Source organism: Galleria mellonella, unplaced genomic scaffold (genome assembly GCF_026898425.1).
Source record: "Galleria mellonella isolate WM207_F2 unplaced genomic scaffold, CSIRO_AGI_GalMel_v1 utg54, whole genome shotgun sequence".
Lineage (NCBI taxonomy): Eukaryota > Metazoa > Arthropoda > Insecta > Lepidoptera > Pyralidae > Galleria > Galleria mellonella.
Window position 1 is genome coordinate 4354366 of NW_026442114.1, and position 13144 is coordinate 4367509.

At 41.4% G+C, this 13144-nt stretch overlaps 1 protein-coding gene across 1 annotated transcript; it reads right to left on the bottom strand.

Moving 5' to 3' along the window:
* Positions 1-1965: 1965 nt before the first annotated feature.
* Positions 1966-9303, bottom strand: LOC113509828 (major facilitator superfamily domain-containing protein 6-A). The gene is made up of 9 exons (XM_052898883.1): positions 9150-9303; positions 6433-7131; positions 5767-5959; positions 5025-5201; positions 4433-4582; positions 4228-4341; positions 3879-4071; positions 3485-3792; positions 1966-2702 (listed from the first exon to the last, which is right to left on the bottom strand). Exons 1-9 carry the CDS (start codon positions 9233-9235, stop codon positions 2586-2588), a joined length of 2037 nt encoding a protein of 678 aa, XP_052754843.1. The 5' UTR covers positions 9236-9303; the 3' UTR covers positions 1966-2585.
* Between the last annotated feature and the right edge of the window lie 3841 nt (positions 9304-13144).

Genomic DNA, 13144 nt, shown 5'->3' on the forward strand with positions numbered 1-13144 from the left:
CACTTGGCAGGTGGATTGGCAACCGCAGTTAGACTTCGGATGTTTTAAGAGAGATGCTGTTGTCCGTCCCTGGACTATAAGTTCCCTAGTCGCCCCTTATGATACTCACGGGTAAGAAAGGGATGGCCTATCCTATGTATCGAATATGTATATTCGTCTGCTAGTGTATATACCGTTAGTACAGGCGGGTGCAGCATTTCATCTTACATTATAGCCGCCTCCTATGAAGGCGGATAGGGATCGTCGGCAATATACCCTATCAGGTCGACTTGGTTCCCCTGGAAGTCATCGTGGTAAATTCTTATTAAATTTGTCACGGTAGGCAGACTGATCTTCTTTCATGTTCACCTATCACCTCTCACTAGTCCCCCGCCGGCGTACAGCGGCAGCATAAGTGAGTTGTCATTCCCTCTTCACTCATTAAAAACCCCTGTGTAAGTGAACAACATAGCTTCCCGTTTCGTAGGAGCACTACACAATAGAGTGCAGCTATATGAGGTATGTATTATAGATAGCGAGACGACAGTAACGTTAGTATAAAAATGAAACAAAAAGTATATCGTTCAACATTGATTTATTTATACATCTTGAAATTGAAAGTGTACAATGCTCGACCCCATCGTACGCATACAGTTCGTACTGATACAGACTGTGCAAAAATATATAACCGGTGCCGGGGCACGAGCGCCCGAGCCTCGGACGCCGGGCTCCGGAGTCCGGAGCGTGGGGCTCGCTGACCCCGTTTATATCATTACCTATACAACAAGAGTACATATGTATATTACATCTATCGTATTAGAATATCTCATACATTAACAACAAAATATTGTATTATCTAGAATATTCTGGGGGTTGGAGCGGGACCTGAACTGATGAACGGCGCAAGGCTTCTCCAGACACGGGTGCCTCCCTTTTATATATGTGAATAAACATACACGACAAGGCCAGCCCGTGGAATACGTATAAAGTATTTGAGTATCTTTCTGGTGATGATCGTGAAATATGCCCCTGTCTCGGCGGTGGCGGCGGCGGCGGCACCGGCGCGCCGAGCTCTCTACGCCCAAATTTAAATTGCTTACAAATAGTGAACTGTGATCTACAGAGCAACCCTTGTGGGTTGTAGCGTAAGAGATAAAATTACGGTTTGAACCTCAGCGATGGGACTTCAACGTCATGCATCATGAGTTTAACAGGTTCCCTAGCATACGAGACCGACAGAAACGATGCGGCTCTCGCCGCGTACAATAAATGCCTACATTTTATAATATTATAATGTATATAAATATAGTTTCTACATCACACCATGATATGACATCGCGTTTCCGTAAATTGGACACAGACATCCGTAACACCCTCACGTGTACATATAAATTAGTAGCATAACACAGACGCAGCAACAGTGAACACCGCCAATAAAGAATTTGTAGTTTAACAACCAGTGAAGTGCGCGTGATGTGTGTGTACTGTACGTTTCCGGCACGGCGGCCGGCGGTGCGCAGGCGCAGGCGCAGGCGTCGAGCGCCTCGTACGCCGGCCGCCGGCCGCCACATGCGTATACACACACCCTCACCCACCCTCCGCACATAAATCCTATCACACAATCACACGCCCACAGCTGGGTAGCGCTAGCGATATATCAGATAAATATTATATACATGTATTATCTCGTCTGCGACACCCTATCTTAAATTACATAGATGCACACTTGATATCAATTGATTGACATAACACTAGTTGCGGAGGTCGTCTCTATAGTATAATAACCGCCCTGAAGATATAATATTAAGTACAAGCAAAAATATTTGGATTAAAGATTTCACAATATTGATATTTCAAATGTAAAAGCGACTAATACACGACACACGTAGAATTGGGTGACGTTTTATCAACTCTCGACCGCTTCGTCGCGGCGCGCTGCGTCACTGCACTATGTGTGCCGATCACATTACACTGGATTACATTACAAATAAAAATGGGCATCTCCTACTGTTTCAGTATCTACGTAAATCCATTATGTTCATGCCCTAGAGTAGATGTGTGCTCGTCTAAAATTCGCTAAATGTCCGGAGCCGGAACATAATAGGTTTATGATATTATAAAAAGAATCAACCTATGTATCATAGGAATATCTACCAGGCTCGATTACAATATTATAATTAACTATTAACTATGTAACAAATCACAATAAATTTTTTAAGTACTTCAACAAATCATAACCCTTAAATCGTTGAATTTTAAAAATTAAGTGCTACGTACATTATAACATTTTGTTACATTGAATTTTTAGAAGAAAACTTTCAACTTTCACTCTTTACTGGAACTACCACTATAGAGTGAAGTTCTGGCGGGCTGGGCCGTCCGGCTCGGCCGCTAAACGATTTCTACATTGTGCTTGGTGTGTGCAGACCGCGGAGGGACTGCGGCGCAGTCGGCCGCAAAAGGAAACGAACTCGTCTTCGAACCCTCTACTCGGAACTAAGCTTAAAGAGTCGAAAGTATTGGACTGCAATACATCTCTGAACCACTACCACCATTTAACTATAGTAAGACAAAATAATGCTACTTGAGAGAGCTGTATAGACAGTTTATCTATAGGCGGGTACAGAGTGCTGGTCCGCTAGGAAGGGATTGGCAGGGCGCGCTGGCGACGGCTGCGGCGGCGCCTGCCCCGGCACGCCCAGGCTGTCCGCGCCGCTGTAGCTCTGCAACGTACACCACACACAGTCACGCACATGTCGAATACAAAAGAGAACCAGCTGACGTCATAGAAAGTGATGACGGTCGCTTATAAATATGAACAATATGATGGATATCGTAAAATGCACTACTATACCCGTGGTGACCTCACAGATAGCTATTTCATAGTCATATCATTATCTTATCAGCTTTTAACTCTCCACTGTTGAAAATAAGCTTCCTCCTAGGGGGGTTTCCGGAAGTTGCCAATTCTTGATACATACCTCATGAAGGGCAAAGTGACCTGTATTCATGTTCACCTATCATATCTCACTAGTGCCCCGCTAGTGATCATCAGTAGATGCGTGGTTGCTACTCTATTATCATCTATTAAAAACATATTTAAAATAATCAGTCAATCACAGCCAGGACCGGATTAACCATATTCTTATTTAATACACGTTTGGTTTACAAAATAAAAAAACTAATGTAACACAAATTTTTGTCGTGACGCGGGACCCCTATATGTCGAGGAGCCCTAGGCTGTTGCCTACACTGCCTAATGGATAATCTTGCCCTGACCGCAGCTGCTTGGCGTGATGAATAGCCTGATACAATCTGTCGTTGGCAAAGGAAAAAAGGGAGAGTCTATTTACAAGCGGAGTTCACTATGCATAAAGATTGCATAATCTGTGACTGCGGTATGAAGAAGATCCTGAAATCGATTTCCACAAATTTTGCAATTTTTATATTCAAATTTGAATCATTAGAAAAGTTGTAGTTATGTAAATAAGTGCCATGACTTTACCTGCGTGGCTCCGTAGGAGTCGTGGTGGGCAAGATCGGCCAGGCGAGTAGAGGAGAGCGCGCGCGGCAGCGGGTTGGAGGGCACGCCGTGCGGCGCCAGCACGCCCGCCTCGGCCACGGCGCGCGCCTCCTCGTCCACGCCCACGCCGTCCGCTTCCGGCTCGCCGCGGAAGTTCACGAACGCGAACGCGGCCAGCGCCACCGCGCACAGCAGCCCGTATCCCGCGAACGTGCGCGTTGTGCCCCACTTGGCGACCGCTATGCCGCCGATCACGGCGCCGCAGCCTCGCCCCAGTCCGTGATGGAGACCTTCAAGCGATTCGAACGTTATAAAATTACGCTGTAGAGCTGTAGTATAGTGTAGCGCAGCGAGGGTTGAAGCGATGCGCGAGTACCTTGCAGGACGCCCTGAGCGGAGGAGCGCAGGCGCGGCGGCGCGCCGTGCGCGATGTAGGAGCAGCAGGCGGCCCACACGGCCGCGTGTGTCACGCCCTGCACGAACTCGAACGGAAGCACCCACCAGGGGTCCTCCAGCCACGAGATGTACAGGAAACGCAGCACGTTTCCCGCCAGCCCGAGGCATAGCACCTGTATTTACAACGTTACCCAAATAAGTTTTGGACTATTTACAATACATTTAAGGTTAGTAATATGAAATATTTTTCAAAAATAAATAAAGCAGGAATGGGTTGTTCCTACTATGATACAACAAAATAGTTTAATGATTATTTAATACAAGCCTACCTTAACGTGACCCATTTGAGTAATGAGCTTAAAGCTGAAGAAGTATGCGAAGATCTCCGAGATGTGGTTTATCACGGAAGCAACGCCGAACAGAGTGGGGGAGCCGCCGATATCCTGTCGTTTAAAAACATTTTATGATGAACTTTATACAAATAAGTACGTACAGCATACATGTCACTGTAACGTACAAGTAACGATTTCATACCTGAAGATGCCAGAAGAGGAACGTGAAGATCAGGCCGATGCCGAAGCCCATGAACCAGGCCACCAGTAGGAACGACGCCGCCTTGACGTTTTGGAACTGGCGCAGCACAGTCACCCACTCGGGCATCTCGCGCGTTGTTTGGGCGAAAACCTGAAATATCAACAGATAATTTTGGAATTATGATAATTGTGTGTATAAATTCAACTAACTTGTCAATAATACAATTAACTTGTCACATTCTTAACTAAGTTACTACTAGGTCAAACGAGGATGGCAGTGTCTCGGTCACCTTTGTTTTACACAAAACATCATTGAGTAGCGCGAAGACACTGCTTTTATTACTACCATCTAGCATTGACGAGAAGTTATTAATAAATGTATTTACTATGATTTATTATTCATTCATAATCCCCAAGTCCGTCTGATCGTAAAACGAGTAGCTAAACCTTGGGTAATATTGATAAAAACATATTACGCCGACTTCAAGTGATTGGGATAATTACAGAATACTCGTACATACCTATTCAGACATTGTGAAAATAAGTATATACCTAACGTAGTTTCATCCGTGTCAATATATTGTAATATGGACCTTGGCATGTTGCAGCGGCGGCTGGCGGGGCTGCGGCGCGCTGGTGTCGAGCCCCGGCAGCTGGAGCTGCTCAGCCAGCTGCTGCTGCATCTTCTCTTCGTGCGTCGGCTCCGATGGTGCCGGTGGCGCTTCTGTCGTGTTTATTTCTGGGCTGGCAAACTCGTATTTGAATTTAATCTACAACAAACAAATACTGGGTATAGATGCAGCATAAACACAATGTGCCACCATACCTTTTTATCCTATAGAATTTATAAAAGGCGACAATGGGAGAGTACAATATGTCAATACAAGAAAAGGAATTTAAAAATAAAAACCTAGCAAACCTAAAAAACAGCGTGCTGATAGTAAGCTCTCTTTTATAAAGAGAAGTTCGGCAATTGGACGTTAATAACTTATACACCTCATTGTTTGCAATATATATATATATATATATATATATATATATATATATATATATATATATATATATATATATATATATATATATATATATATATATATATATATATATATATTGCAGGGCATATATTACACATATTATATGCCCTGCTAGAGTTTACCGATAGCACGGTTGAGGTAACCTTTCTATTATCTCATAAAATGATTTTTACAAATATTGATGCAGACGTTTTTTTTTGAATTATGACAGAAAATGCAACAGTTGGACATCCGGCTTCATGAAACTTACCAACGTTATAACGTTCAAAAGAGAGTACAAGAGTTCAAAACTGAAACATACCTGTGAGGCTGTCATCAGTGCCGCTCCCATGAGCACCGAGAATGTGGCGAAGCAGATAGTATAATTCTTTTCGTATCGCTGCGGCCCGCCGCATGGGTGCGAGCTGAACGCGGTGCTGTGATCCAATGCGATACCCACGAAGAACATAGCCAGCCCCCAGCCCAGCGAGCCGAACATTCGTTGATGGCCGTACCTGCGGCGATGCGTTTCAAGTATATTACATGTACACTGTACATGTAATATATCAATCGTTTTGTTCTTAGTAATCGTCTCTGTAACTTCAACCGCGTGGTCTTATTGTTACAGTCGCAGATACTAACCCTAATCTATATTTACTGTTAACAGAGGATGATAATATTTGACATAAATCTACAACATAAAAAAGACCTATATTTTTTTTTTTAAATGATTAAAAAAAAAAAACGAAGACTCGTATTGAAACAGTAAGTATCGAAAGATTCGCTTGGACCGGTTTTGTTAGACGTGCACTAGCTTTTATGTTGAGCTTACCTATGTAACAAGACGACGTCTGTGCATATATACATACATACATACAAGCCAAAATAATTATAGAGATTTTGTTTGTCTATATCTGCTGAAGTGCTTTCGACTGTTACGATTTTATTATACCCGTATTAACGTCATAGGATATAATGTTTGCAGTACCTGTCAGCATCTTCCCCCAGGAGCGTTATCACTGCCGAGTCGGCGAGGGTTATAGCAGGGGCGCTGAAGAATTCGCCAATAACGACCAGCAGCAGAAGAAGGAAGAATGTCTTCTGTATATCGGGAGTCCGGTATACGATGTACGAGTGTAGTGGCGTGACCCAATCACTTTGTTTTTCGGGATCATAATTTTTTGCATCGCTGACGGGAAGTGGAGACCCCTCACGGCCAGCTCCCGTAGGACCCTTAAATTTACGTGTCGTGGCTGGCCATTCTTCGTCGTATTTAGGAGCGACCAATTCGTAGGAAGAACTGTTTGCCATCGGTTGCACACACGCCACCGCCGCCGGCTGGACCCAGCTCAGCGGCAATGTGAATACCACCCAAGCTCCGAGCGAGGCTAACAGTAACATGCGTCCTTTCTGCCATCTGTCGGCTAAGCTGCCCCAGAATGGTGCTGACAGAAACTCGACAAAGGGCCGCGTGCCGATTAGTAGCCCGCATTGGCCCGCGTTCATGCCCATTTGCTTAAAGTAGACGCCCATCAGCGGGAACAGCGAGCCGAATGCGGAGTAAAAGAAGAAGTAGAAGGTCTTGACTGTAAGTAATTCGGGGTCGACGGCGTCCGCGCCGCACATCAGCTCGAGCAGGTCGCTGCGGCCGCGCACTTTGTGCGTCGCCTCCTTCGGCGCCGGGTACCTACGCAGCCAGAGGTTCTGATTACGTTAAGCTCCACTTACATACAAAGTATATATTATATATAACCTGCTCATAACTTAGGTACATGAAAAAAAACATAATTATATAAGAATAAATTAATACGAAATCTACTATTTCTATTTCTAAGTAAATGTAATCAGCGCACTCCAGAATAAAGTATAAATAGTATGTTGGTGTGCGATTATTAAGTCATTATAATTATATATAGGAACAAAGATGTCAAATATTGATACGGTCACTATGTCGATAGGTTATTGATTATATAAATAATAATTTATAACAAAGTTGTTGTGTAAGTGCTTCCATAGACGCTAATTATTGTAAAATACATCTACAATAAAGAAGCAGGTAGCTAGGTACTATTTATCTGCAAAGTATTTTCATCTATATTTACCGCAAATATACAAGAACATTTATTATTGCTTATATAATTAAAATTTATAATCATTTATCAAATAACCTAAAAGTACCTAATTTTAAATTCAAATTCAAACCAGAGGGAGACTTTGTACAAAAGTCGTTTGCTTAAGCACCTCTGTCCCTGTCATGGCTGTAGGGTGAGATCTGGCAGTGAATTTACAGGGTACAGAGGAATAACACTTAAAGTCCTCAGAAGTGGCAACGCATAGGAGGTATCAATGGCGAAACAGTATACTCTGGTATGTCCATGGTACTGCTTATGTCTATAGGCGACGGTTACCAGTTTCCATCAGGTGAGCCGTCAGCTTGTTTGCCATTTTAAGTTGCATAAAAAAATTGAAATATTATTAAAAAAATGGTTACTTGAAAATGCTTTTTGCAATTTGAATGAATTCTTTGCTTCTCTGATTTTTTTTTTTACATTGACATTATAAATAATTTAATTATTATATAAAATGATCATTAATATATTGTAATTGTGACGTTGTGTAAATTTGTTACTGTTGATTGATGTGTTTTATTTACTTTTCAACTTTAATCACGACTTTATTGTATGACTGTAAAATAATTAATGTTATGTAGCTGATTGTATTGTATGCCTGATGTATGGGCAGGCTGTGTAAATTTTTTGTAAGACGTTAGTAACATTTTACGAATAATCATAATGTACAGCTCACAATAAATATTTTTTCTATTCTATTCTATTCTATTCTATTCTATTCATAGCGTTAAGTCCCGATTGTTATTAAAAATATTGTAAAATAATTGACTTGGCTTTATATGAGATCTGACAACTTTTTATACTAAAGAAAAAACTACGTTGCAAGATTAAGCATCTTTTTACATTTTGTGTTTATCCCGTCAAGGATATAAAAATATCAATGTTCCGTTACAGTACACCCTCTACGTATATATATTACCTTCGAACATTTTAGTGGCAAGATAAGTCGCGTTACGAGTACAAGGCCGTTGGAGATAAAAATCTATACAACTATAAAACTTTAGCACGGGCTGGGTGCCTCCACCGCTGCAATGAGTCTATGGTTATTATTTTTAGCTAGTTTTGGTTTATTTGTATAGGTAGTAATTCATCTAGGCTGCCATTTTGTGTTATGTCAATCTAACTGTTATTGGTTTGAGGTAAAGGAACTATTAAATATGGTTTGAATGTGCTTCTTGCTTATTTCTTTATCATTTCATTTATATTTACTTGCGTCTCGCGTGAGATCTGATTGCAATTTTATGTTTTATAGGTGTGTCACATTTATTCGTATAGCGATGTCGTAACGTTCCATTATCGACATGAATGCCTTTCATCTTCGAGACGTTTACTCGATTTTGTGAATTCAGGCCGAACACTCAAATCATCGACTGAGCGGGGATCAGACAGGGTCGATTCGATAGCTGTGACGTTATCTAGGACCGACGATATCACAATCCTCTGACCTCACTGGCCCATTGAGAGGTAAATACATTGTGTACTATGTAATGTGTCGTACAGGGGCGCTGGATGCGAGGCGTGAGGCGTGAGGCGCGAGGCGCGTGCGGGCCGCGAGGGCCCGTGCACGGAGGCCTACCTGGAGGTGTCCACTTCGCCGTACTCGTCGGGGTGGACGAGCGGGCGCGCGGGCTGCGACGCGGGCGGCGCTGCCTGCGGCTCCATGCTGGTGGCGCGGACTGCGGCGGCTGGCGCTCCGCGGACTCGACTGGCGGCTGTGGCCGAGGGCGGCCGCCCCACGGCTCGATACCGCCGCGCCTGCGCGCCGCGCCGCCGCCGTGCAGCTTGTTTGGTAATTAAGAAATCAAACTCGCTTATGTATACATACTCGTAGCAATCCTGTGACCACAGACGTTCTATTTTTATCCCAACTCTCGCAGCAGGAACGGTTCCATTGTTGACTTTAACAACTACATTTTCAAATATAACTAGGTTACTAGGGATTACTAAAAATAAATTAATTATTAATTTTCATAGAAATGTCATTATTAGTATCACATATACTATCCCTATACGAGTAGTAGACTGCGCTTTAACGCTCGCCTTGTTTAGACTTTGTGTAAAATATGTTTTAATTTCTGAGAATAAAAGTGGAAGTCTAATATCTATATCTTACTAGGTATATTAATTAAGAGAAAAATCCCGATCGACTGACATTATCAATGAGGAAGTATTTTTTTTCGATTTATTTGGATTTATATGATTACATATACATTTTTTATATGAAAATAATAAAACTTAATTTCGCTATTTCTCAAAATTGCAAATGCTTGCAAAATTAAAAATTTCATTGGGAAAATGCTCCTTTCATAGGATGGGAAAGGGAATGTTAATGATGGAGGTTTAATAGTCCTATTGCTAGTAATATAACTTATTAGGTCGACCTCTACGTGGCTCCCCATGGAAACTACCGTCTTTAATTCTTGAATTCATCATAATGGGCTAGCTGTGGCCTGCTTTCATCTTCATCTATTGTCATACCATTATCATCAATTAAAAAAAAAAAACTCTTTTTATAGGATGCTGTTAGCATCATTTCTATTTCAGCCCGCAGGTAGGTAGGTAGGTATATAATAAATGAAAAGACGATACTGCAATAGCTGTAACAGGTTTATTAGATGTTTACGGCTTTACAGACGAGGGGAATCAATGGTATTCTACTTCCTACTTCGTCTTACCAGCTCTACTACTTTTATAAATACAATACCGGCCACCTGTCTGACGTTAACCCTCTTTGGGAATGCATTTGTTGGTGGTTTCCGCCATCTACGGTATGGAGTAAAGGATTGAGGAAAAAAGGAAGGGTCGTTGGAAATTCGTAAAGGAAATGGGTGAATGAGAGAAATAAGGGACTTATGTGGGAAAGGAAAGGGGGGGACACTGCAGTTGCGGAAAGGACTGGGACACAGCACGCAGCGGCTCGGGAGGCCGGGCTCGCATACCCGTATGCCCTTATTTTAGAATTGGACAGATTTCTAGAGAAGAACACCCCTGACGCTATATATCATACGATAATTTTATATATCATAGGATAATTTTTACATTGATGTATGCGGGCGAAGCCACGGAGAACAGCTAGTGTAGGTATATATAAAATCGTTAATCTTGACTGATTTAGCATTGCACAGCTTAAACCACAGTGGTTAGAAACTTAAAATTTTGCCAGTTGATGCATTTTATGATGTGATGTAAATATCTACTAAGGAAAGATTTTTGGAAATTCTACCCCCAAATGTGGGTAAAAGAAGGGATGAGCGGTTGCATGGAAATCTGTAATTTTAAAAGTTAGAAGCATGAAATTTCATATTCTGAAATAAATGAATACAAATTTTAGCGTTTTAGGCCAATTGTCCCCTAAGGAGAAATAAATTTAATATTAAAAAAAAACTTCATATATTTATATACTTCCAGACGCAAATAATGAATTGCAAAATATAAATTATCTCAGTATCATTCCTTAGGGAAGTGCAGCAAATACGTTCTCTTTATATATCGTTTTATGAAGGAAGTTAAAAACTTAGGCGAACAGTAGAGTTTCGAAAACCATGTTTCGAATTTGGTTCAGAATTGTATCTATCGCCTAAAATTTTATAATAAATTCGTCATTTGCTATCTGTTCAAGTTCGCATCACTTTATGTCATTCCTCAGTCTTATCTAGATTCAATTATGATGACCTAGTGTATGACCATTGTCTACTTCCTAAAACGCAGCGTCTCATACAAACAATTCAAAACGTCTTTCTCCTCGTAGCCATATTTCACCCTACTTGAATATAGCGTCTATGCTAAATATGGAATCCTGACGATAATTACATTAACTACTTCGTTGTTTGGTTGTTTGGCGTTTTACATAGTTTCTAAATCGCAATATGGTTCGTTATGCTCAAAGTGAGCTCTGCTAGTAAAATAGTTTTATTTGATCTGAGTATTTAAAAGTAAAAAAAAAAATACATTTGCTCATTTACAGCATTAATTATATCCAAATTCATCAAATATCCAACGGCGTGGAAGGATGACCGCGGCTTCGAGCTTTAGCATCGTAGATCGAAAGAATAATCATCAATCTAAAATAATAAAATGTCGTAATATAGGTGTCCTTTTTTCTGTCCAGATTATTTTGAAAGTTACAGACGTCCAACCATTGGTACAACCATTTATCCTGGAGGAGGGGGGGGGGGAGGAATTGTTAGTAATGTGGATTACCGAATAACCGGGTGCGGAAGTTCCATTGCTAGCAATATACCTTGTCAGGTCAACCTCCACGTGGTCCCCCTGGAAACTATAGACCTGAATTTCAGGTGCACTTATAACGATGGGCTAACTGACTTGCCTTTTCATTCTCACCTATCAACACTCACTAGTGCCCCGTCAGTGTATACTGTTAGCGCAGGCGCAGTTACGATTTCATTATCATTCTTTACTACCTTACACGCGAGCGAAGCCGCGAGCAATACAAAATCCAACATAGATAAATCTCAGTTGTGGGCAAGAGCTATTGAGTACTAGCTCCTTCTGATTTGGTTCGGAGGCGTGCTATGGGATATGGCGTACCATAGTACAAGTATATGGCTTACCTGTAAGTGACTCCGCCGCTCATGAACACTCGCAATACCAGAAGCAGGGGGAAGGGATTGTTAGTAATGGGGAGGTTAGTCCCCATTGCTATCAATATACCTTATCAAGTCGACCTCTACGCAGTACCGCCTGGAAACTATCGGGACTAATTTATCGTTGAATTCGTCACAATGAGCTAACTGACTTGCCTTTTTATCATCACCTATTAGCTGTCACTGGTAGCCTGCCAGTGTATATTGACACCGCCTACGCTATCAGTATACATTGGCAGGGTACCATGCCATTTTCACCCATAAAACACCAGAAGCATATGCTTTTTTTCTTTAAGATTACAATATTTTATCGGTTCGAAAATACTGTTGCTGGAAGTTGATTCTAAAGTGTGGTTGTGCGTGGAAGAAAGTGCTTTGAAAAACGTACGGTGGAGGTTGGGATGGAACTTTAGTTACCATTTACCATCAGACGGGCCGTGTGCTTGTTTGCCACTATAGTAGTATAAAAAAAACCTTAATTATAGCATACCTAATTGCCATGGTTGCTAGATTCGAATTTGGATTTTTACCCGAACGTCAAATATTGTTTCTCCAAATCAATATGATTTTCAAGATTTTCACCCAGTCTTAAAGTGTATCGTTGTTCATTACGTTTTCACTACGTGTTACCATGTTCCATAGAGTGGAACACGAAAAAAAGTCCCATCCTTCTGTTTCTACTTTTAGCACACCTATTTTCTTCTTCTTTTATCCCAGTATCTGTTTTGTTCATTCATATTTCACTGTATTCATATACAGTTTCTAAGTACTAAAACTATTAAAAAAAACCCAAATTCCTCCACACTCATTTTACGTTTTTTCCGAGAATTTCATTCCCCAAAATGTCGCGAAAATAAAACTTTTACTCAAAATTGCGAAAAAAAAATACCCAATGTGTCAACGCTACTAATTACAGTCTCTTAGTAGTAGAGGGGTAATCTACATCCTCTTACGGGAACGCAGGTGC

Excerpts from the sequence above, each read along its gene's own strand:
- LOC113509828 (XM_052898883.1), bottom strand. The coding sequence starts at position 9,235 with ATGGAGCCGCAGGCAGCGCCGCCCGCGTCGCAGCCCGCGCGCCCGCTC. Across the intron at positions 5,960-6,432 it reads CTGGGGGAAGATGCTGACAG|GTACGGCCATCAACGAATGT; the intron begins GTACTGCAAACA and ends GCATCGCCGCAG. Across the intron at positions 4,583-5,024 it reads CGCCGCTGCAACATGCCAAG|GTTTTCGCCCAAACAACGCG; the intron begins GTCCATATTACA and ends TTGATATTTCAG.